Source organism: Alligator sinensis, unplaced genomic scaffold (assembly GCF_000455745.1).
Source record: "Alligator sinensis unplaced genomic scaffold, ASM45574v1 scaffold500_1, whole genome shotgun sequence".
Classification (NCBI taxonomy): domain Eukaryota; kingdom Metazoa; phylum Chordata; order Crocodylia; family Alligatoridae; genus Alligator; species Alligator sinensis.
In genome coordinates, this window is record NW_005842740.1 from 491,760 (window position 1) to 517,514 (window position 25,755).

Here is a 25,755-nt window from a genome sequence, read left to right on the forward strand (position 1 = left end):
TCTCCTCCATCTACAACACCACAGCACTCCACAGTGCAGTATGTGACCAGGAAGCTACGTCTCCTACCAGAAACTGTCCCACAGGCCTGAAAGCTTCTCCCTGCACTGGCTTTCCTCCATTGGCTTGTAGCTGTTACAGTCCAAGGAGGCATGAGTAGAAATATTTTACATAAGAGACCTACTATCTGGGCCTCACTCATTTAAACTTTTCTTTACCCATTTGCGGTTAATTAGCCCCATTACAACCCCAACACAATCTATATTGAAATAAACATTTCTTCATGTTTAACATCCTCCTGTCTGCACACTTCTAACAGCACAAACCTTTGCCAAGTTTCCAACTCACTGTTTGTACCTCTCTGGAGCATAGCTTTGTGGCTGCCTTGTTAACTTAAATGCTGTTTTGACCGATCGGCGGATATGAAACTTTAATTTATTTGGACATAACTAGGATGACATTTTAGATCAGAAGAACGCAGTCCAGTGAAGGCTCCAGTGTGTGAAATAGTTGCTTTGTAGCTGAGGTTACAGATGGGAGTCAGCTGAGTATCACAGTATGTGCAGTGCCTTATGCTTTCTTGTAATTGCACGTATTTTTGGATGTTTGCATAAGGGAATTGAGTTATGTGGCTTTTAATGGCTTTGCTCTTTCTTAGGGAAATGAAAGAAAACAATGGATTGCTCAAGGAGGAGGTAGAAGGTCTGCAGAGGAAACTGGAACGCTATGAGAAAGTTCAGGCCAGCCTAGTGGCTCTTGAATTGGAGAATGAGGTGAGGAACCAAGAACACTTGCCCTGTATAAATAATCAGATTTACTGATGGTGGTCAGGGAGTCCTTTAGGGTGAATCCTTTGAAATTAAGGGTTAAGTGATGGCTGTAATTCATGTCTAAACGAATGCTCCAAGGCTTTTACGTAGCAGTACAAGTGGGGAGCATTCATTATGAGGGGAAAACACAGAGCTGTATCCATTATTTTTCTTATATTGTTTTTAAGAAAGAGCAGGTCTTCATTATGTCTTTTGCCTTGCCCCTGCTCTGAATATCCTCTTGGATGTTCAGTGCTGTCCCGAGGTGATGTGATATGATACATGAGTTGGAAAACTACAGTACGCACTTGGATCACCACTGCTGTTGGAGGGATGTGCTATGGCCTTGAATCATTATAATAACCAATTTTTGTTTTGCTATCATTGGTAGCATCACTTTCATCCCACACTCAATCAGATATTGAATTTTTACTTTACTTGTTACTTGGGCATGAAGACTGTTGTTGGAGTGAAGCACTATCATGGTGGATTGTTCTGGCTTGGATTAATCTATCCTGTCTTTTGGCAGGCAGGGTTATGAAGAAAATTGGTGCTGGAGCTTGCATAGAACTAGGATGTTGGGACTATAGCTTTCTTTTCTCACAGTTCTGCAGTAATCAGGTATAGTGGAGTGGATCTGACTCACAAGAAAAGATAATAAAAATGGTGCATGGTTGGAGTGTGCACTGTGCCACATGACTGTAGACTGGGAGGATTAATGTCCCTGTCACCAATGTGTATGAGGGTCAGAGAATGGGCTCCAGTGCTGCTTCAGCACATGCAAGTGATTAAGTTGACAGAAAACAAGGGGAAAAGGCCAAGTTGAGAGGAATGTAAAATAAAACTGTAGGAGTTGAGGTGTTCAGAGCTTTTGTTCAGGTCTTCTTCATGACTTTTTTTTTTGACCTGCTCCCTAGAAACTTCTGGGAAAGTTGAAAAGCTGGGAGAAACTGGACCAGAGCACGGGCCTAAACATCAGGTAGGTGCTATGGGCTGATGGAGTGAAACATTTGCACCACTTGCTTTTACTCTTGGTGACTGGTGGATGCAGCTTGTCAGGCTGTTTATGCTTTCTGTTCTTTGTTGAAACTTGTTTGCTCTTCTCTTTCTCAACACTAGAAACTAGATAGGTTATACCGTGCTAAATACCTATGGGCATAAAGTATCTCATAGTGAAATCTTGGGAATGGTGAATAAATCTAATCTCCACTGCAAAGTTTTGCCTGGTTCTGCCAGCAAAACTTCTTGTTTATTTGCACCCAAAGCTCTTCTGCAGAACAGAGCCCTTCTCTCTGCTGACAGAATTACAAGGCTTTTGCTGAGCAGAGTGAAATTGCTTCTGCTGTCTAGCCACTGGCAGAAGGTGCCTCGAGACACTGGTGTGCCTTCTGCCAGCTGCCAGGGTTTCTTTAGCAGCTGGTGTTTTCCTAGGGTACACCCTGTCAGTACAGCTGCTGCAGTGGACCTGGGTAGAGCTGCCACAAAGACATGGCTGTATACATAGGTGACTTGTGGGGTGGGGGGGCATTGCTCTTCTCCCCTCAGATTTCTGTGCTAACAATGGGGCTTGGGGCTGCAGCCTGGCTAGAACCAGGGCCAGGCATCAACAGAGGCAACACTTGTGTCATCTGTGGTTGTGTACATTCTCCTTGGTGGTTGTAGCTGCTGTCTGACAAAGCCTCAGGCAACCTGCTACATTGTCCTTCCCAAGCAATTAACTTAAAGCAATTCTTTCCTGTATTTTATGAGATACAGAATTATACCTATTTCATAGAAGCAGAAGGAATGTCGTATTACTGGTACAGAGAAAATTTCACTAGTTACACGAGTCAACAGAGGGCTGGTATCTAACATAGCAAGTGAAGAGATTGACTTCTTTAACATTGAGCTGGATCACAACACAGTTAGTTCTTTTAAATTTGTATGTGATGTAGCCAAAGAGATGGAAGGGTTGTTTCATGGTGGTAGGAAGCCTCTTAATTTAGGGGTATATCAGGAATCACTTCTAAAAGCCCTGTGGCTTTCACATGATTTCAGTTTTGACTACAGAACAGTTTGTATTTGCGATTCTGTTTTGGGCACGTTATTACATTACTGTGTAAAAGAGGATTCCCTTCCCTTCTTTACTTATCTCATTATTTTCTTTTGTTAATGTCTGTGATGAGCTGCCTGTTCCCACATGCACACAGGTTGTTAGCGCTGCTGAGACTTTCTCTCTCCCACGTTTAGATGTAGTGCAGACTTGCAGCACTTCTTCAATGGCAGGGAACAGACCGAAGTACTTTTGAGTTCTTCCCACCAAACTTGCTCTCTGTCAGACAGTGTCATGGAAGCTTTTACTTACCTCAAGCTGTTAAAGGCTTAATGAGGTAATTTCACACTGGGAGGGAAATGGAGCCAAGTGACTTTTCCAGTAGAAGTCTAATAGCCTCTTCATTTAAAATCAGAATATTCACTGCAAAGTGTTAGGGTTTTGATTGTGCCACATTATTTAGCACCATTAAGGGTGTCTCTTCATACAGAAAAGGGAATTGCTCTCGAGAAAATCACCTTTTGCATGCAATTGTACCAAGTGGAATTGGGGGATTTCTTTCTTTTTTTTTTTTTTTTAATCCAGCTTCTTACAGCATGAATTATGTTCATTTTCAGCGAGGGTTATGAGAGGACATGTATAAAGGGAGATCGCTGTCCCAAACAGGTTCCTGAAGCATACCCTGGTGAAAGCTTGAGGAGAGTTAATTGCCAGTCACTGAGTAGAAGAGAATGGGAACAGTTGGATGGTTATCCCAAAGAGCCAGTGCAATGTGCTGTCTGTCTGCTAATAACAAGATAAGCAGGAACAAAGAGAATACATTATGTCCCTTCATCTCCTCTTATTATTTCCTTCATTTGTACATAGAATGCAGGAGAACAGCATGCAGCCTGTGGCGTTTTGGGGAGAGGATAGTTTTTTGGTTCCTCCAGCAGCTCCAAAAGGCTTTTGTTTTGTGTCTGTTCTTAACAGCTCCTGTTTACTGACTGCCTGGTCCCAGCAGGCTCTGTCAGACTGGCTTACGATCAGGCCTTTTGGCATGTAATTTTATCTAAAAGATTTGGAAGGGAGTGGGCCACCTTTTTGGAGCGTTCAGGGCAAACATCTCTGCCTGTTTCTTCTGGGTAGCTTGCAGACTGCCGATTGCCTTACATTGCTACGTCTTTGGGTGAAATAGATCACAAACTAAATGGCTGGTCTTCCTGCATTTTAGTCCAGGGGCTGGCAACATTTTCTGGCCATGGGGGCTGGAATGATCGAGCTCTGGTTGGAGGAAGCCAGGCATTGAGCCCCAGCTATCACTTTTTCCTGCCACTCAAGCTGTGGTGCAACAAGACCAAAGTCCAACTCTGTGCAGCATGGCATGGACAGAGTTCCCTTCTGCTGGAGCTCCAGGTATCTAGATGACTGTGGTATGATGCACCCGAAGCCATGGCTCCATGGGCAAGATCCAAAGGCTCTGCAGGCTGTAGGTTGCTGGCTCTTGTTCTGGATTCACTTAACATTTCAAACGCCTTGGTTTGCACTTTTTTTCCTAAACTGTAGAAACCAAGACTTGTTAATGTTGTCTTCTGGCCCTGAGTTGTTTTATATCATCTTCTCACTGTTTCTTTGCAGTGTTCTTCCTAGTCCATGGCTTTTGCCCTGTATAATGTAAGCAATAGTGCCAACAGTGTACAGCATGAGATGCACACGCAAGTTACTCCCTTCTACTGCAACCAGACCATGCCAGTGCACATCTGTTGTTCATTTTGTATCCAAATTCTGAATCTATTTACAGTCTTCTGTGCACTTGCTCATGTATTCCTCTAGTATTTCTGTCCTAATAGTGTCTGCTCTCCTATTTACTAGACTGTCATAAAGCAACATTGTTGGGTTTGCAGGAATTCCCTTAGTTTCTTGTCTGTCCCATTATAGCTACCTTGCCAGGGACGGCCAAGAACTCTCTTACACATTTAAACCTTCAGTCTTTCTGACCTTGCGATTCTTCTCCAGCAAACCTTATCTGCTGTAGCAGGGAGAAATTATACAGGATCTGAAATCTCTTTGCTTTGTAATTGGAATTACTCTTCCTTTGAAGGTGACTGCTGGTTGTCTGTTGTAAGGTTTTGATTGCTAAGAACAAGCTGATGTTCTAGTGTCAGTACAGAATGTTCCTGGTGTTCTTTCTCTTTCCAAGGCATGTTTATTGACCTTACATTTTTATAGACCGCGGTGCTTGGGTGGCTGGGGGATTGGTTACCAGTGGTGGGTACCAGTACAAATCTAGAGTGACTTTTGGCTTTACCAGAGAGATGCCATTGCCACAGAGAAGCCTTCTCTATAAATGTTAGACAAGAATTTCTATTAGCTAAGCAATGACGTTTCTAGGAGAATGTAAGTGCTCCAGGTGTCTAAAAAGAAACGCAGTTCTTGGGACTGCCCGCTAGATGGTAGACTTTCTCTTGTTGGATCAGAGAATTGATTTCACTCCATTCCCTGGGCTCTGACTCCTGGAAAACATCAGCTGGGCACCTTAAAAGGGTTAGGCATTTGTCTAATTAACATTTTCTCATTTTCTAACATCAAATGCTTTTAAAATCTATTTAACACCACAAGAATGTGATCACTCTGTCTTGATGTGCCGCAGGGTTCCCTTTCAGTGCCCTTTACCTGCATGTGCACAGATTGACGCACCTTGCCATTGCCTTAATGCAGGACACGCATCCGGCTCTGTCACCCTTATTTTTTCTCTCCCCCTTTCTTACAAAAAGTTGGTCCTAGTCCGACTCTTTTCCTCACCCTGGAAAGCCCCAGACTCATCCACCAGAGGGCAGAATTGCTCTTAATCTGATTTATCTCCCCATTTTTTTCTTGCCTGTTGCCTTTTCTTTATGTAACACCCAAAGTACACTAGGCTCTTGACAAATGCATAGATAAGGTCCCTGCCCTGCAATGCTTCTCATCTAAATCAGCTTACAGCCCATCTGGAGCAGATGGCAGCTCACTCTTGCATCTGCCTTGCCTTGTTTCTGTTCAGCTGCTGTTGCCTTCATCTACCTCTAAAGCACACGCAGTTTAGTTATTCAGTTGACAGCTCCAACCCCAGGTTTTTTGGGGTTTTTTTGCAGTAGCTCTGTGCTGGAGTAAGGGTGCTACACACTTTAGGTGGCTTGTTTAAAAAAAAAAAAAAATGAGGTGCCTTTTAAGTTAGTTTAGCTATTCGTATTGACTGGTAGATTTGGTGTGGATATGACCAGCACGTGTCTGTTCTTGAAGTCTCGACTTTGCAGGGTTTTTTGGAAAGACTTCTGGAACATTATGCACACTCCTGGAGTCCCGTAACTGAGAAATCTCAGGAAATCTGGGGGTTTTGCTTGCTTCTGAAATCTCTCTTTGAAGAAAGGAAAGGACAGAACCAGGATTTCTGGGTTTTTATTTTTAACTTGTCAGCGCTGATTTCTGAACCTGAGTTTAGCAGGTAGGATAATCCGGCAGCGATGTCTGTTGGTACAGTAGAATGAATCCCTGAAAGCTGTAAGGGATTATGACATTCGGAGAGCTGTAATCAGAGTGATGAGGCGGGGACAGCTTATATTCAGATGAGAGTCTCTCTGACTAGTCATCAGAGTTGTGCCTGTGTTAGAAGCAAAGCAGGACACAGCTAATCGGTGGGTCTTCTTATTCCTGCACTTCATTGTCTGTTGAAATCCATCTTCTTGCCTGATCAGGCCTAGGGGTAGAGGAGGAAGGGTTTTTTGTGTTGCTCTCCAGAATTATTTTCCTTTTTTCCAGCACCACTGGCTGGCTGGTATCCATTCTTCGCTCTAGGAGGAAAGTTCATTGCCTGTTCCTATAGTAAAATAGATGCGAGGTAGAAGCTGTTGGAGGAGAGAGGTGTGTGTAATGATATCAGAAAGGGAGTGGTGTGTTGTTTAAAATGGCAGGCAGGGTTCTTTGGGTAGATGTAATATCTTTTATTAGACTAACTAAATAGTTGGAAAAAAGTTCTTTGCAAGCTTTTGGCTACAAACACCTTCTTCAGGCTGCAACCAGCAGCCTTGTTTAAAATGTAGTTCTCAGAGCTTCAGTCAGGCCCTGTTCATTTTTACAGGAAGGCAGGTCTTTGGCGCGAAGCCTTGCCAGTGAAAGGCATTGGAGAGGGGGTATAAATTAGCCAAAGAGGTAATTTGTTAAAGATGCTTGTAGCTACATGAGCAGAAATCAAGAGGAAGAGAGGGAAGCCGCCTTAGCCTTGGAGCATAACACCCTCACAGAGGTCTTAGGACTGGTCATCCCCCTCACTTCTAATATCTGCATTGTCTTTGGGCTTAATCTCTCCTCTCTGTTTTTTTGCCATTAAATCAGCAGTGAGATCCTCTGCAAGAGGTACCTGGGCCTGGCATTGGAATGACTCCACAAGCATCTCTTCTGAACTTAAGTGAAGGGAAGGCCAGTGAACTTTTCCCCTTGTGTTACAGGGCTCTGTTTTATCTGGATAAACAGGGGGCTTGGGAGAGATCTTGTGCTTGCTTTTCAATTCCTTGGTCTAAGATTGGCTGGCTTCAGCAGTCATAGTGCATTAAGCTGGTGGAGCTGTTTTGCCTTTTGGCTTCCAAGGCCCATAAAGGGAAGTGCAGATTGAACAGGAATTCAGGCCAGTGCTTAAAGACCATTTTTAATTTCTGTGAAGCCTGCCAGCTACAGGCTGCAGACTCTGAGTCTGCTGACCTGTTGCCTCCAGCTAAAATGAATCTGCTAGTGCTGACCTGGTTTTCTTCCTGAAACATCTGTGCTGGCTGGCTGGCTGGCTGGTAGATCTTGGGGACTAGCTTTCTGCAATGTCTGAGACCAATTAAGGTGAAGAGCTAGTAGGAGAACTCTAATTAAGTGGCAGGCATCTCTATTCAGTATGTTGACTACCACAGCTGTAACTTGTGATAACACAGGTGCTGTGCTCCATATGGGGAGTCCTTCACCCAGTTTTCTTTTGGAGCTGGAGGGAAAATAGGGAAAACACATTTTTTGATTCTTAGTTTACTTGGGGATTTGTTTGGCAGGGAAGAGACCACTGGAGTGCCTTGCTTTGCTCTTTGAATCTTGGTGACTTTGCATAGCGATATTACAGCCTCTTCCATCCAAAGCACTGAATGTGTTGGCGGCCAAGAATGAAGGTTTGTAACCTCCTCCTCCCTCACAAGGTAGTAATTTACCTTTCAGTGAATGTCTATTAAGAATAAGCGACTGTTGGTAACAATAAATCTCTGTTGACAAAGTGCAAGCAGTGCTGGTTGGAATAATTTGAACTGCTCATATACCTTCCCTGGTTCTTAATTTACTGTGACCAATTAGGGAAGGACTTGGAGGGGGGGTATTGCCCTCTAGAGCTCTAGTGAAAATATTTGCTAAACTATAGGTTGATCAGGCCATAGTTACTCACTCTTCTCTCTGACAAAGTGTCAGATGTTAGGTACTATCAGAGAATGGACAGTTGGTCTGATCTTGAATGGTGATTTCTTTTTCCTTTTGGGATCTCTCTGTGGTCCAGGTGATGATGATCATTATTTTAGACCACTAAATGACTGTGTTTAGAGAAGAGGATGGAGGAATATGGGTTTAGGCTGTGGAAATGTCATATAATGCATGGAGTGTTTTTGTAATTCACCATAATTTATGATTTATGAACATATTGAACATAGCTGCTGTTGACAAGGCTCCTCATGTAAAACAAGCTGTCTCATCATCACAGTGAGATTTTTTTTTTTTTTTTTTTTTTTTTTTTGTGAAGAGCAGGAAAACAAGCACAACACATGGGGGAGTCATTTAAAAACCTAACACTTCAGGTTTTGTTAAAGTTCACACTTGCAAGGGTTCCTCTGACCCTGGTAGATTGAGCAGTTCTTCACCTCCCATGATCACCCACTCTTGGTTAAATGGAAAATATTGCATTTGGGCCTTAAATGTTTTCCCTTTTTAAATAACCTAAATTAATCTTAAAGAAAAGTGAGGGTTTGACAGGAATGTTAGTCTGGGAAGAAGGGGTGTAATATGCTTTGTGGATTGAGCTAGCAAAACGGTCACTTGCCTCCTTAAAACTTCACAGAGCTTTCAGGACGTGGATTTACTCTGGCCCTCTGCACAGAGATGAGTTTTGTACATATTTGTGCTACATCGTCCTTTCAGGGCTGCTCAGTCCTGACTCGCTCCCTCAGTCTTGTGAGACTCCTAACCCAACTGCCAAGCATGACATAAATGTCCCAACTTGATGTTTCTTGCATAAATGTCCCAACTTGCTGGGTTAGCAATAATACACAGGCAATATGGAGTCTGTATATTAGGGTCTCTGCTCTTAAACAGCCTAGGGAAAAGGTTAAATAGTTTGAGCTGAGGTTGGGAAGGTTATAATCTTTGTTTTTGTTTTTTTGAGCGTGAAATATTTGGACAGGTTGGAGGCAGACCTTTGGACTCTAAATCTACTATATAGATTTTTTTTCTCCTGAAGCTTGTTGTCCTGTTGTGTTCTTTCTCCTGAGGGCACCACTCCATGTCTTGGGGTCCGGGACAGACATTGCATAAACCAATTTGACCCGAATCAGTTAAGTCTGATATTTCATTCAGCCAGGTTTATCTCAAACCAGTTTCAGCCTTTTTCAAACTGGTTTGTGTGCACTGAACAGCTGTTCTGTTACAGGTTTAAACCAGTTTCTGACCACTTAAACCGGTTTATGTGTAATGTCTGTCCCTAGCCTAGGAGACCTCAGAGGTAGCCATTGCCCACAGTGCGATGGGCTGCATCTGCCGTAATATTGCAGAATTCTCCTCGTTCTCCACTTTCTTACTAGTAGCCAGGGATACAGCTCTTCTTTCTGGAGTGCCTTTTACCTGTGGAGGGGAAAAGACATTATTTGGGTAGCCCCAAGCTTAAAAATCTTGTTTTTGTAGTAGTCACAGAGTAGTTTAGGAAAACATAAGGCTAGGATAGTGGTGCTCAACCTTTTTCTGCCCTGCAGGCCAGATTGGTGATGCCCAGTCTTTCTGCAGGCTGGATCCAGCCATTAGGTCTGATCCGGCCATGCGGGGGGGGGGTTGACCCGGTGTAGGCTGACCTGGCTGCACAGAGGGGTGTGGGGCATGGCCCAGCCCTGACCTGGCTGCTTGGGGCCTGGGAATTTGGCAGCAGGGGAGGGATGAACATATTAATTGCCACTGCTCCCCTGCCACCAAATTTCCCGACCTGTGGGCTGGATGCCTTGGCTCTGTGGGCTGGATTTGACCCTCAGGCCAGGGGTTGAGCACCTGTGGACTGCAATAAGCAGCTTCTCAGCAGTCTGTCGCTGTTGTATGCAGCTCAATTGGATAGTAGCAATAGTGAGGGTGACTCTGGCCCACACTTTTAAAATAGTCTCCACAGCCTGCATCTCAAAAACATTTGTCTGTCCCAAATGAATGCTTATGGAGCATTGAAATAGCAACAGAGAAATGTGTCTCCAGTATCTGAGGTCAGACAGTTCAGGAGTACAGTGTGCTTCAGTGCTGGGAAAGGTACTGCTAGTTGAGGAGTAGTGTTGAACCAGTCTTCAGGAGCTGCATGGAGGATGTGATGGAAGCCTGCGATGAAAGAAAACACGGGGGATTCTTAGACCTGCAGCATGGACGTGAGAAGTTTGGGAGGGGAGGAATTTGCCATCCATCTCTTCCACACACCATGCCGTCTCCTCCCCCTGACACTATGCCAACGGGTGCAATATTGGCTCTTGCTGTTTACAGGCTGCATTTCCATGGACACATGTTTCTGACTGGTTGTTTTCTCCATGGGACCAGTATTGTATTTGGAGCAATAATGCATGTGCACATGTTGTCTCCTGCGTAGCAGGTACTCTGTGAGCAGCCAGGGTCCCCATTTCCTACCCTGGAGCGAACTACTAGTGCCTCAGACACATCCTTTCCCATTGCTGCCTTATTTCTTGCAAGTGGTGTTGAGAGGCTGTAGAGAAGCAGTCGGGTAGAAGTAGATTCTTTTCTGAGCGTGTAGTGACCCTTGTTATATGTAAATGGCTTGAACTTGGGTACTCACTCTGCTGTGAAGGGAAACATTTCCAAAGCGCAGACCCTTTTATAAAGAGCCACTTCAAGGCATACAGGATTGCTTAATGTAACTAAAGTGAAATTATCATTTAAATAGCAGAGGCTAATCAGCAAGGGGATGGTGTGCCGCTGTCAGAAGGCTCAAATGCTCATGCTTGATTTTTATTCAGCTTTTCATTTTGACATTTCCACAAACACAATAACCACTACAGTCTCCAGCTCATTTATAATTTTAACTTTCTATTTCCATTTAAGTGTCTTTCAATATTTCACTTCTCAACTACTCTGCACAGGCTGCCCACATGCTGGTCCCCTCCCTCCTGCTAAAATGCACAGCGAATTAAAAAGTTTTGGTGTGGATTGAGTTTTCCATTGCTGAAAGCTGCTTTTAACAAGAGGTGTAAAATAGTTCTCGCAGCTTCTAGTTAGATGGAGTTTTGCTGGAGGGTGTCAAGTGGGACATAAGACTTGATGCATTTTAAAATCCATTCTCAGGATAGGGGCAGAAATCTTTTTCTTGAAAACCTCTCATTCAATATTTGATTCTCTTAACAAAAGATGTGTTGCCACTTGAGAGAGCCAGTAGATGTGGCCCATGCACCAAAGACCTGATGGTCTATCTTAGTCCTTAGTCAAGGAGCATCAGGCAACAATTAACAGGGATAGGAATTGGGGTGCAGGGGGAAGGAGGGGAGAGTGGCAAGTGTTATAGGAAAATCTGTTTAAATATGTACTTTTTTTGGCTCAGTTGTTATGATATTTAAACCCTTAGGGTATAAATAAGTTGGGCTTCAGTACAGAAACCACTTTATACCGGGATTTATGGTTTTCTGACTTGGAGTTGTGTCAAGGGGAGGGTCATTAGTGGGGGCAAGGGGGAGTCTTTGGTCCTGTTCACGTTGGTAAGGGTTGTGTTTCTGCGTAATCATTAACTGTCTCACTGCCTGGTGTGGACAGGGGTCCTTCTTATGAGAACTTTTTTCTGGGAAATGTGCTGGTTGGTCACAACTGCATGCTGCTGAACTGGTACAGAAAGCAGTTAAGGGCAGAAATAGGTGGTGCAGACCCTCATTCGGTCCTACTTTGGCAAGTTGTGCAGAGCCTGTTTGCAGCTATCATTTTGGGAGGGTTCTGAGTGTGCTTCAGGCCTGGTCAGTAATTCACCTTGTCAACTCTGGTGCAGTGATGCTTGTTGCTGACAGGTCCAAGGACTGATATTATCTTATGCCTTGCCTTTGTTTTCTAATGGGACATCTCACTGTCGCAGCAGCAGAAAGCAGAGGCAGGCCATAGGAACAATATAAATGTTAAAAATATATCTTTAAATTTATGGTTCACAAAGTAGTCCTGGGCCCCAAGACTGTGATAAATGGCCTGGAGATTAAAGGCCTCCTACCCCTCCTAAGGATGATGAATCTGTGATGGGCTATGAGAAATGTTGTGGGTTGACAGTGGTACATTGGTCCAAAAAGTTTGGGAATCACTGATTTAGACTTATTCTGGGGGTTTTTCTAACACACTGTGGATTTGTTCCAAGGGGAAATGCCAGTTGAAGTCATAAAGTGGCAGAGTTAGTTTAAGTGCTATATGCTATTATTTAAGCTCTGTGCTAAATCATTACCTCTCTTGTCTTCTGGGACCCTCCCTTGTCAGTCAGTGAATAGTTTTAATTGTACCTCCTGCATTTACTCAGAACGTTTTCCCTCCCTCCAGTCCATATTATAAAGGTGTGCATGTGTGCTCACCAACTTTTCAGTTAAAAAGAAGTATTTCCTTTAGTAGGGAAGGCATGGCATTTGCAAACACCTTGTATCCTATCTGTGCTGATGCTGGACTAGATGAGATGCTTCAGAAATACATGCAAGAAATTCTGGAGTTGACTATTTGGGAAGCTTATTCCTGATGCTTATCAGGATGGTTTATGCCCCCAGCTGCACAACTCCTCATGAGTTGATCTCACACACAAGGAGGAAAACTGACTATATGCAAGGTGCAGGCAGTAAATACAGAGAGTCATTTTAGCTTTTCTAATCTTTCAGTTATAACTGTCTTTGTTACTGATAGGCAGTAAATAAGTTGCAGACGGAGGAGGGATTCTGAAGTTGCTGGTGTCTTCTTTCTGCAGTTTTTCCTTTTGCACCATCATGCAAGCCTGGTCTTCAGCTTTTGATTTTGTCTTTCTATCTGGCTGCTTCTCTGCCCCTCCCTTGGCTGTTTGGTGCTTTATTTGATATGCTGTAAAGTGCAATGTGCAGGCTTGCTGGCTTATGCCTCTGTTCTTCCTGAACTGATGAGGAAGAGTTGCAGAGTAGAAAGATCGCCGGTAGCAAGCTGGCTGAATGCAAGCAGACACTGGAGTGTGTCATCCAGGGAATCCTGTCTATGAAATTTGCAAAGATTTATGTTTTGAAAGCAAAGATAGGAGGTGATGAGGCCCCAGTGCATCTCTGTGTGTTTAGCAAACACCTGAAATCAATTAGTTTCCAACAGTAATTTTGAAAGTGCTGACCTGGACTGTTGAAATAAAGTCTTCAGGGCTCCCATTTTTTAAGTGGGGATTTTGGAGGGATTAGAATGTTAACAGCATGTAGAAAATGGAGCCAAGCCTTCTCAGCAGGAGGCAAATAATACCTGTATGCAACTCTGTTACGCTAGGTGGGGAAGGCAAGAATTACCCCTGCTGTCTCTTGTGCAGCTGGGAATTTGGGGAGCATGCAAAAGAAACTTCTTTTTTGCAAGTGGTAGTGTTTTTTGCTTAATGGCTGCTGATTTGCCAGAATATGTTTTCTTGACAGGGGAATGGTCTTACAATACAATCACGTTCTGTGCAGAGCAGCTTTGCAGTCAGGAATTCATAGAATCATAGAAAATTAGGGTTGAAAGGAACCTCAGGAGGTCATTTAGTCCAACCCCCTGCTCCAAGCAGGACCATCCCCAACTAGATCATTCCAGCCAGGGCTGTGTTGAGCCAAGCTTTAAAAGCCTCCAAGGATGGAAGTTCCCAACCTTTTTAGACCCTGGACTGACTGACTGCGGACCAGCATACTGCAGACTGGAAGTGACCAGCACACGGCGGACTGGCAGCCAACCCCTTTTTATACTACCCAGTATTAAAAAATGTTGGCTGCTGGTTCGCCATATGCTGGTCACTTCCAGTGCAACAGCCAACCTTTCGTGCCCCAGGGGTTGGGAACCTCTGCTCTAGGTAACCCATTCCAGTGCCTTACCACCCTCCTAGTGAAAATTGTTTTCCTAATATCCAACTTAAACTTTCCTTGCTGCAGCTGCAGACAATTGCTTCTTGTTCTGCCACTTGCTACCTCTGAGAACAGTGTAGCTCCATCCTTTTAGGAGCCACCCTTTAGGTAGTTGAAGGCTGCTATCAAATCCCCCCTCAGTCTTCTGCAGATTAAATAAGCCCAGTTTCCTTAGCCTCTCTTTGGAAGTCGTGGGTCCCAGCCCCATCACCATTTTTGTTGTCTTCTGCTGGACTCTATCCAACTTGTCCACATCCTTTCTGGACACAATACTCTAGATGTGGCATCACCAGTGCATGATAGAGGGGAATAATTACTTCCCCCAATCTTCTGGCAGTGTTCCTACCAATGCAGGCCAGGATGCTATTAGCTTTCTTGGCAACAAAGGCACACTGCTGATTCATATCCAGCTTACTGGATCCACTGTAACCGCCAGGCCCTTTTTTTCAGAGCTGCTGCCTAGCCAATTGGTCCCCAGTCTGTAGTGGTGCATGGGATTCTTCCATCCTAAGTGCAGGACTTTATACTTGTCCTTGTTGAACCTCCATCAGATTTCATTTGCCCAATCCTCCAATTTGTCTAGGTCACTCTGAATCCTAGCCCTACCCTCCAGCTTATCTACTACTCCCCCAGCTTGGTATCATCTGCAAACTTGTTGAGGGTGCACTCAGTATCATCTTCCAGATCATTAATGAAAATATTGAACAAAATCAGCCCCAGGACCGACCCCTCGGGCACTCCACGTGATATGGGCTGCCAACTGATCGCTACACATTGAGCCTGATGATCCATTTAGCTTTCTATCCACCTTATAGTCCATTCATCCAGCCTATATTTCCTTAGGTTGCTCGCAAGGATGCTGTGGGAGACCATATCAGAAGCCTCACTAAAATCAAGGTATATGATGTCCACTACTCTCCCCACATCCACAGAGCCAGTCATCTCATCATAAAAGTCAGTCAGGATGGTCAGGCATGACTTGCCCTTGGTGAATCCATGCCAACTGTTCCTGATCACTGTCTTCTCCTCCGAGCGCTTAGAAATGGATTCCTTGAGGATCTGCTTCCTGATTTTTCTGGGGACTGAGGTGAGGCTGACTGGTCTGTAGTTCCCTGGATCCTCCTTCTTCCCTTTCTTAAAGATGGGCACTGTTTGCCCTTTACCAACCGCCTGGGACCTCCCTCAATTGCCACAAGTTTTCATAAGTCCTAGAATGGCAAGCTGCAAAGTGCTGAGCATTGAAACATTTCTTAACTTTTATTGCATTGTAGATTGGAAACTCTCTGTTAATAGCCCCTGGGGTTGTCTCTGCTGGTGGTATGTGGGCCATTTGGGCCTTTCTAGAAACATCTTTACACCTCTTGAAACTATCTTCTCTCCTTTCTGATGCCTACTATCAGCTCTTAGTTATCCTCTGTCTGAACTCTACCATAAACTCCCCTGTAGTCTGCTTGGTTTAAAATTGCAGTCCCTAATGGCTACTATAATAACATGTAATATGGTTCTTGTCTGTCTAACTGAAGGAGCTCTGTTGGACTTCAGAGGTGGTTACTTAATTTGAACTCTGGTTACTACTTCAGCTCTCTTCCAGAGACACCCGTCACATGCTGCTAACCTTTGAGAGGGTATAGGAGAAATCAGCTTCTGGTCTGTTCATTGGTCAGTCTGGGCAATCTTCTGTGATTCTTCACTGCTCTGTTATTGCTTGGGAAGCTGGTCGTTTAACGCGGTTATGAATTTCCTTTTATTTGGTTCCACTAGTACATGTCCAACTGGCCAAATTCCCTATCTGTTCATATGCTGTTTGTATTCCCAGACCAGACTTCCTTCTTTGTGGAACCAGGTGGTTGCAAATTCAGCATCTAGAGTTCATGGCACTTGTTGATGGCGTGAAGCCTGCTGGTGACTAGCCTTTCATTTAGTCTTGATGGTTTCCAGTGGGACTTTGGCAAAGAGATCTCCTGCCTTCTGGATAGCTGGCCCATTTTTCCTGGTTAAAGAGTACCTATCACCTTGCCTGTCTTTGGGAAGCCGGCATAAGGAAATGTAATTATCAGAGGCCTAGTGACTAACCAGGTATCTAGAAGGCTGATAGCAAATATGGTTATCTGGAAAAAGAAATGGCTCTAATTTTCTTACCCTGTCTTACCTGGTGGTGGAGGGGAAGAATTCAGGGAGGTATATGCTCTTGTCCATGTACCTCATAATATCTAGTAATATATAAGCTTTACATTGAGGGTTGCCAAAATATGGAGTATGCTTCCAAGGGAGGTGGTGCTGTCCTCTTCCTTGGAGGTATTTAAAAGGAGTTTGGATAGACACCCGGCTGGGGTCATCTGATCCCAGCACTCATTCCTGCCCAGGGCAGGGGGTCAGACTCGATGATCTAATAGGTCCCTTCTGATCCTAACATCTAGGAAACTATATAAATGTTATTATCAACTAATAGAGTGTAGCATTATTCAGTACCTTCAAGGCATAACATCTTTTAGTTACTTTGCCATTCTTATACATTTATTCTATTTTCTTTCTGTCCAGTATATTCTTACTGACTTATATCTTAAAAAAAACCCCAAAAAACCAAAAGGATTCTTTGTTCTAAGGCGTGTGTCTTCATTTTTGTCCATTCTCACACCCTGTACATTTTGTTTTCAGCCAGGGGCAATTTTCCTGAAATAGAAGTTGGAGGATGTGCTAATTTACAACATAGCTGTGAAGCCAGGGGGCCTGTGTATCATGTTTCCATTGTATTTCTTCATTGTTACATTTCGTCTGAGTGTATGTTATGTAAGTACTTGTCATAAGTATGGCCAGTCTCCGGTGTGCACAGTAGCACACTCTATTGTAAAGTGCTGGTCTTGCGTGTGATTGTATATTGTCACCTATGAGTCACAAGAAAGAGTAAGACAAGTTTCCTGTGCTGAAGAGCTTATACAAGCAAGACTTGAGATAAAAGGAGAAATAATGGGGGTTGGAAGAGATTATTGAAGGGAAAGGTTGAAAGGAAATGATGCAGATAGGAGACTGGAGGAGCAGGATGGTGACTGTTGGAACTGGGTATTGTCCTCCTCCTGGGAGGAGGAGATGTAGGAGCAATGAGGTGAGAGGAGTGGAAAGCATGGGGAGGAGGAGGTAATGAGGTATTGAATGGAAATGTGTTAGCGATTATGTAGCACTTTGCTTTCTGCAGGTAACTTCCCTTCCTCCCTTTAAACAGTGGTCAGGTGACTATGCTAATACACTCCTCTGCAGCTCCAGGTTGCATAGTACATTTGTACGTGTGCTTTTCTGTTACTGCATGTTTAAAGTTCATGTGGTTGGCTGGGCGGGGTGGGGCGGGGAATGACAGTCTGCTTTTGATATTAGCTTGGGAGTTAGGTTGCAGAGAGCCATTTACTTTGGGTTTTCATGTGCTATATACTTCCTCCAAGATCTTGCAAAAAAGCATGTTTCTCTCTCAAAAATGTCCTTGTAGTCAGGTCATTTCTGAGCCTATGTTTCTGATGCTTTGGATTCCTCACGTGTGTCATCTCTTGTGTTTTCTATCTCCTCCTGCTCTCCCAGGTGTGTTTCAGGGGCTTAACTGGTACGGGAAGGAAACACCAACACTTGTCTCCTTTCTCTTTTGTAAACTGCTGCATTTGTCAGTGGCGGCTTGAGGGCCCAGGTCGTCCGGATGTTGTAGGAGAGCTGCAGCTCCCTTCTGTCTGAACAATGAGCTTTGTATCTGTTTGTACAGTAATGAACTGCTTTTGTTTCCTTCCAAAACGTGCTCGGCTGTCTGGAGCGTTTCCATTTACAGACTACCCTTGCCAAATTAATTTTATTTAATTATCTCCCAGGGCTAAGCTTGAATACATTTTGTGTTAAATTCGCCATTTCTCCTTCTTCTGAACGAAATGGACTTAATATCCTTGTTAAAATCTGATTAAAACTAAAATTGAGTTTTTTGAAGTCTGATTATCCCATGAAATGGAATTTTTAAACCTAATTACGAATGGATTTGCATACATTTTTAGCACCATTGAAAAGAAAGTTGAAATAAATTTATTAATGAAATCCTTTCCCACCATTTCCTTGGGGCATGATGCGATTGCAGAGAATGTGGGGTGGGGTTGTGGGGGGGGAAGAAAAAACCCTCCCTCTTCTGAAAACTCTCTCTCTTCCCCAAGGAATTAGTTTCAGAACAGCTCTGACCCAGTCTCATTTTTATTCCTCTCTCTGCCACACAACCAATTTAGGTAATTGATGGCTTTTCTGAGGGTGACTACACAGTAGAACTGTGTTCGTGTATTCAAAGCTTTTATGCTGCTTGAAGGGAGGACGGGAGCAGGAGCGGGACCGGGACCTTGTTTTTAACCATTGTTTTCTCATCCTCACTTCTGAAGCATCCCTGATATGAAATCAATAGGTAGCTTTGGTACCTTCTGTCTGGGAGGCTGTAGACTCAAACAGTTTCTTAAAAGCTGCTATAGCTGGTTGGCTTTCCACAAACTCTTGTTAATATGCACACAGGACTTATGATTGTTTCTTTATGTACAGCCCTGAGTTTGAAAGAAGGAACTTCCCTGAAAGGAATACAATGAAGTCTGACTCATTCATCACTGGGATAACTCATCACTATGATCCTATAAGTCAGTGCACCGAGTCCTCACCAGACTCCTATTGATTTGTACACAAAATGCCTTGGCTAATTCATCATCTGTTTAGTGGGATTAGTCATTTCCAAATGTGCACACAAACTAAATCACAGTGGAATTTGTTCCTGATAATTAGTTGGCTTAAAAGGTACTGCCCTCTGCTCTCCAGAGCACCTGTCAAGCCAGCTGATGCTCACAAAGCATTGGATACTCTTCAGCTTTTCTTGGCTCAAAAAGATACAGACAATCAGCCATTCGATTTTGCAAAATTATCATCTTTTTTTGGCCATGAGTTGCACGTAACGGTGCAAAGCAGAAATCCTTGACTGAGTTGTAGATGACACAAAACTGGGGAGGATTGCAAATGCATTAGAGGATGTGAGTGCAATTCAGAAGGATCTCAAGATATTGGAAAGTTGAGTTGGAGCTAACAGGATGAGGTTCAGTGCAGACAAATGCAAGGTGCTACACCTCAGGAAGAATAATTAAGAACACAAATACAAAATGGGGGACACCTGGCTGGATGGCAGCTCTATGGAAAAGGGCTTGGGAGTCTTGGTAGATGACAGACTCAATATGATGAAGGACTTGGAAGGCAAGTCATAGGAGGAAAGCCTAAAAGAGCTGGATATGTTCAGCTTGCAGAAAAGGCCCCTTAAGAGGGGACATAATAGCCGACTTCAAATACTTGAAGGACTGCCATAAAGAAGAGGGAAAACACCTTCCTTGCTGCAGAAAGCAGGACACAGACCAATGGCTTGAAGTTACAGTAAAGTAAATTTAGATTGGATAGCCAGAAAAACTTTGTCACTGTTAGAACAGTGGAGCAGACTGCCTAGGGAAGTCATGGGCTCTCCGTTACTTAGGTATTCAGGAAGAGGTTGGACAGCCACTGGTTGGGGAGGATCTAGGCATAGCTATACCTGTTTTCTGTCATGGGGATTTCCCAGGCTTCTGCACTTCACTGATTGCTCCTGCCTCGCTTTCTGCTGCATATGTCAGGGTGTTTTTAAGCATTCCTCAGAGGCATCGGGTGTTGGCTTCAGCCAAGGCTGGGGACTTGAATGGGACCAGAGCTGGAGGTTCCTGGCTACAGGGTCTTGTTGCTCTGCTCAGAGTCAGACCAATCCCCATATTTGAGATCAGGAAGGAATTTTACCCCACGGTCAGGTTGGTATGAACTTCTGGGGGTTTTGCCTTCTTCTGTAGCAGGTGGCGGAGCCCTCTACCCGGGATCTCTTGAGCATATATTGATAACATTTCATAGAAAGACATTGGCTGTTATGGTTTCCCTGCATTTACCTGTGCCAGGTTAGGGTGTTAGATGTGTGTTGTGTCAGAGTTGAGAGTACTTTTATGTAGAGTTTAGATTATGGTTTGCATGGGATGGTTTGGATAGGGATGATCTGGCCTCAGGCAAGGGGTTGGACTAGATGACCTCTGGAGGTCCCTTCCAGCCTGACTTCTCTATGATTCTGTAATTATTTTAGTTCATCATAATCATGTACTTCTTACAAAGTAAGAACAGTGATGTTTTTGTAGGAAGAATTTATACGTGGTATATTGTCTTTATCTATTTAATCTCACAGTTTTCGTATAGGAAACCAAAGTACTTAAAATTTTCACCAATACTTTTTGTAATGTATTTTTTCTTTATAATATCAAAAATCATTCTTTACTGTGTCTCCATATGGCATGCAGAATACATCTCATGATAAATTGAAAAAGGCTAACTACTGTTTATTAGTCACTCACAAATAATTAATCATCATTAACAGTCCCCCTGGAGTGATGAATTAACCAGTATTTACTGTAATTAAATCTTTGACTATAATGGTCAAGCCCTTTCTGGAAGGATTTTGAACCTTGTCCCCATATGAGAATGTCACGATTATTCACTTCCAGCCTTCATGGGTGGCTGTGGTTGAGAGCTGAATGTACAGGGTCATGTTGTTTTTGCTGGGGAGGTTAATATTGCACGTTCCTCATTGCTAGGAAAAAATCGTGTCTTTTAAACGAGAGGTAGAATCAGATGTCATATTTTTTGGTCAGTTTTCTTTGTTATTTTAGCCAGATCCAGTGCTAGAAATAATATTTGTGATTTAAGTTTGCACTGGATTAGCTGTAGCTATAAAAGAGTTCATTGTCTGTCTCTGTTATGCTGCAGACTTTTTCCATCAGAGAGATGATTATAATGAGGCTCATAAGGACAAGCGATTATCAGAGTCCAATAATCCTTGACCTATTACCTCTCTCTGCAATGGATAAACGGCCCACATGTAGCCAGTTGTGTTCGTTCTTTATGCAGAGCAACTCTGGAGCAAAGGGTTTCATATGCCCTACAGACTCACTCCCTTGCTACGTGCGCCAAATATCCAAGGTGTAATGAAGCTGCTCTCTTGTTTGGTTGTGGCCAGTGCCACTCAAGCTCTCAGTCTCAAAATGTTTATTAGTGGGCACCACTGCCTTTCTGGCAGTCGCGTTACCTTTCTTTTTGGCTTTTGATGTACACTGTGGGAGTGAATGAGTGGGGCATGTTTTCACAGTGGTGCATGGTTGGAGCCATGTTATAGATATGTCCATGGACGCTGAAAGCAGGAGATGGGGATGGCTCAGCTGAGATTGGATAGTGTTTTTTTTTCTAGCTGAGAACTGGGTTCAAATTCTAGCACTGTTGAGTGGTTTGAAACTCTCCTTATGATATGACAGCAAAGTTTTTAGGATTGAGAAGAACAGAAGCCAGTTAAAGCATCAGTGCCCCACTGATTCAAATCTGCCTACTGGTTTCATAGCTTCCTTAGTTGTCTGTATGAGCTTACTGCACCTATATCAAATTTATGAAGTGTGTGTATATAACTAACTTTTATACTTGGTGCATCCTCTCTTCAGTCATGCCACTGCTGTGTCATGCAGCCATGCTACCAATAGAGCAGGGGCAGGAAGCCTCAAGTCCTGGGGAAGGCTGGGTCTTTGTAAACACACGGACCGTTTGTATCCGAGTGGGTTCGCAACCTATTTATTTTGAAGTGGGTTGCTGACTTAAAGATGAGCTGCTCAGCTCTTTGCTGTGGCTTTTACTTCAAAGGGTGCTGCTTCTCTGATCCGCTGAAGCTTGCCAGTGGTTCTGAGCAGCTGATCAGAGAAGTGCTGCCCTTTGAAATAAAAGCTTCAGGAAGCAGCTGAGGTACCTGAGCATTCCCACACAGCTGTTTGCCGTGGCGCTGAATACGCATTGCAAACCCTCATCTTCACTGGAGGTGAAGAACCCAATCTACGAAGAACCGTACGCCTGCCGTGTAAGTATCCTGGTACAGTGAACCGATAGCTGAATCCCTGAATGTGAAACAAAACCTTGCAATTGTTTGAGTTACAGTGGTTGCCTCCGAAGTGGCCTACAGATTCCCCAAAGAAAGAACAACAAGTTGTAGGGATGGCTTTACAGGATGCGGAAATCAAATCCTGTCGCAGACCTTGCATGTGTGAAGGAAAAGCGGAGAAGCAGCCCAAACTATAAAGCAAAGATAGTGGTTTCTCTGTCTCTTAACTGGAGAGAACTCACTGCTCTTCTCTTTTCTTTACAACATGTTTCAGATTTTTTAGAGGCTGTAGATCTTAAGTTTATTAGTGCCTCCCACAGTAGCTTCAGGCACCGAGAGTGACTGAAACTTGATTATAGCATTAAGCCAAGATGGTGTCAGAGTGCTTGTGACACCAATCCAGTCCTTATCTTAATCCCAGTCACAGAAGCCTGTGGCAAAGACACAAGGAAATCGTAATTACTTTTGGCTGATCTGAACCCTGTGCTTGATGCAGGCAGCTGAGCTGCTGTACTGGTTTGTCGGTGAGCGAGCTGGCAAAAGGAGAACAGTAATTGTCGAATTGCCACTGTTTACATCCTTAATGCGATTATGCTCCAGCGGTTGCACTTTCTATGAGCAAGTTTTTAAGTCTGTTCTATTTCCTTCTGAAATGAATTATTCATTATGTATGGATGGTGGGGTGGGGTGGGGTGGGGGGGTTGATGTCCACTGGAGGGTGTATTATATCCACTTAGCACTGAATGCCTTTGGCACACTCCAAGATGCAGTTATTTCCCTGCCACTTGTACATATACTCATCACTCTTTGATGTTCGAACTTTCCACGTTCATTATGTTAACTTTTATTTTTTGGGAACAAGGGGCTGAGATGGGATGTTTGTTGTCCGAGAGATTTTATTCCAATTGACACACGTTGCAAGGCTCTATTGGCCTCTTGGGTTAGTGGGTCTGCAGTTGCGTGGTTTCCAATTAGGGCTCTGTACATATGCAGCATGGGAACATTTTGGATGTTGCCATTTGTGTGCTCTGGAGAGGAGGCAGAATTCTGGAACTAGCTGGGTCTTCTGCCATCAGGACTAATGTGTAATGCCTTCTAGTGAGAGGGTTTTGGGGTGACGAGATTTTGTAGTGTGCCGTATTGGATTGGGATGCTGTTGCCCAGAAGGTCTATTGGTGTTTCAATGCCCCTGCTTGGAATTGGGCCACTTCTCTGGCTCTCCTTGCTTATTTCCGTGACTTGAACCAGCTTGAGTAGTACTGGAGCTCTTGCATTTAGGTCTTGCCAGGTGGTCTTAAAAGTCATGGGTGGATCCACAGTGCTGCTGCATTAATGGGCTTGTATAAAACTTTTGGTCTGAGCTGCTATTTGCCCTTCACTTTTTGAATATGCAGTTTTTTATAAACTTTCAAAAATGAGAGAGAGAATTACTGTATTTGTTTAAAGTTCTGCAAGCTTTTTTTAGTCAAACAGTTCAAAGAGTGCATCTCACTAATCAGAGGAATATTCTTGCATCCCTGGGGTGGTCACACTGTTTTAATTGGAACTCAGGCTTCTTTGAAGTCCTTTTAATCCTCCCTGAGCTGGGGGAGAGGGTTTGAAGCAGCAACTGTAAATCTGAAATTTTCTTCATTTTATTTACGTGTGTCTGGGGATGCGTGTAATTCATTTTCCTGAATTAAGCCCAGTTGCCAGCTTGTGGACAGCTGAGTGAGAAAGGTACTTTGATTAAGAGGGAGGTCTGAGACAGTTGGTAGGGGGCTGCTGGTTGTGAGTGGTGGACTCTGTGCTTGTAAATTAGTGCCTGACCAATGAGCTGAGCAGGAAGCAGTGAGGAAACCTTGCAATGGCTGAGCCAAAGGCTAAGACCAAGTAGAAACTTTAAGGGGGTGGAATTAAAGTTCACTCTTACAATAGAGTTTAATAGTCTGATTTGCACCCATAAAGGTAATAGTGTATGGTGATGCCTCATTGCTTTTTTATCAATGGGTGCAGCTAAGAGTCTGCACTGGTTTGAACTGCAACTCGTGTGCTGTGGCAGTAGTTGATGGAAATAAATGTGCTTCATTGTGGGGAAACGTACCTATCCTAGTGCCTCACTCCCACATTCTGTGTCTTAGACATAAACTTCGGAGACTCAGGTTTAATTACAGGGCCAGACCCAGTATTCTTGGTGATTTGGGGCAGTCGCTTAGGGCAAGATTGTCAAAGGGACTTGGGTATGATGACACTTATTCTGCACCTACAAGTTGGGCATCTGGCTCCCGGATTAGAAATCAAAGACCCAGGTTGGGATGTCCAGCTACCTTTTACTGGGTGGGGAGCATTAGATGCCTGAAACTAGGATTTGCAGTCCTCAGCACTATAGGTGCCTGAACAATTTGATTGAGCCAAGATGGTGACACCTTTGGGCAAGTGTAGTAGATAAACTTTGAGTGCCTACGTTGGTTTTTTAGTGCAGAGTTAGGGGTCTTGGGATTTTGGACACCTAGGGTCTACATTTCACCAGTGTCCAAGAGTGAACTTCACAGAAACTGTGTCTGCCCACAAAAGTCCTGGTCTTGTCCATTTATATTTTATACCCCTTTGGTGTTTTTGGGTGACTTGGCACAATTGCACTCGCATCTCGGCTGGGGGTTGTTGGTGCTACCATAGTACAAGTACTAACTTTACAACCAATTTGCTGTTGATCTTGCCAGCATTTCCCTGGCCTGTTTCCCATTTGGTTTTATTTGTTTGCTCCACGTTATGCAATTGATAAACAAGCATTGTACAGGCCATAGATTCCCACATTTCATCAAGGATTCTTAACCTCCATGTTTGCTGAAAACAGCACGTTTCACTTTTTGCTTTAGCCAGAAGGGAGACATCTGTTTCTCGAGCTTGAACTAATCTTTGTTCAAGTTGAAACAGCTTTTAATTCATGGGGAAAAATGGCTTTAATCCCATTTCTCTGTTTTAATAATACTTGAATATCACATGCATCTATTTAAACGCTATACTTTTTTAGGTTCCCTAGAACTACGTGAAAGACTAAATTAACTTGTGACTAAAGTGGATACTGAATGAGTTTAAAAAAAAAATGAAAAAAGGGGTTTTCTTGCTAAAAATAGCTGTAACCTAAATTGCACTTTTAAACGCACTTGAAAGTGGCAGTTCTAGCTGTGAGATTGAAGAGGTGTTTGCTTATAATCAGTTATAAAAAGGAATAATATATGGGATGCCAAATAATTGAATATAGAAATGACTAAAAATATAGCATAGACTCTTGCAAGGATCTACAGACTCTCATTAATAACAGTTCGTCTTGCTCAAGATTGTAGATTTTGTGCTACTGTTTGCTAATATGTAGGTCCGATAGAAATCTAGGAAAACATCGTGATCAATAAAAACATTGAAAAAAAATCAAGAACGTAAGTAAATGAGTTTATTCTACAAGGATTATCTGAGACAAATATCAACAAAACAAAACCATCAATTTTGTGAAATCCATAAAGTAGACAATCAAATGCACTATAGCACATCAGTTTTTAGTCTTAGTTACAGTACTTAACTCCCTTTGCTATCACAGAGAAGTTCTTAGAATAATACGTTGATTATCTTTAAAAATGAGGTGTTCTGCTGTAATAACTTCCTGC

General features: G+C 43.4%; 1 protein-coding gene across 1 annotated transcript in view; it reads left to right on the forward strand.

Annotated features, from left to right (window-relative positions):
- Positions 1–25,755, forward strand: part of MAD1L1 (mitotic arrest deficient 1 like 1) — a 290,904-nt gene that overhangs the window by 9,685 nt on the left and 255,464 nt on the right. Inside the window, exons 8-9 of the mRNA XM_006034449.3 lie at positions 657–771; positions 1,725–1,786. Of these exons, the coding sequence (XP_006034511.2) occupies positions 657–771; positions 1,725–1,786 (177 nt within the window). The remainder of the gene's footprint in view (positions 1–656; positions 772–1,724; positions 1,787–25,755) is intronic.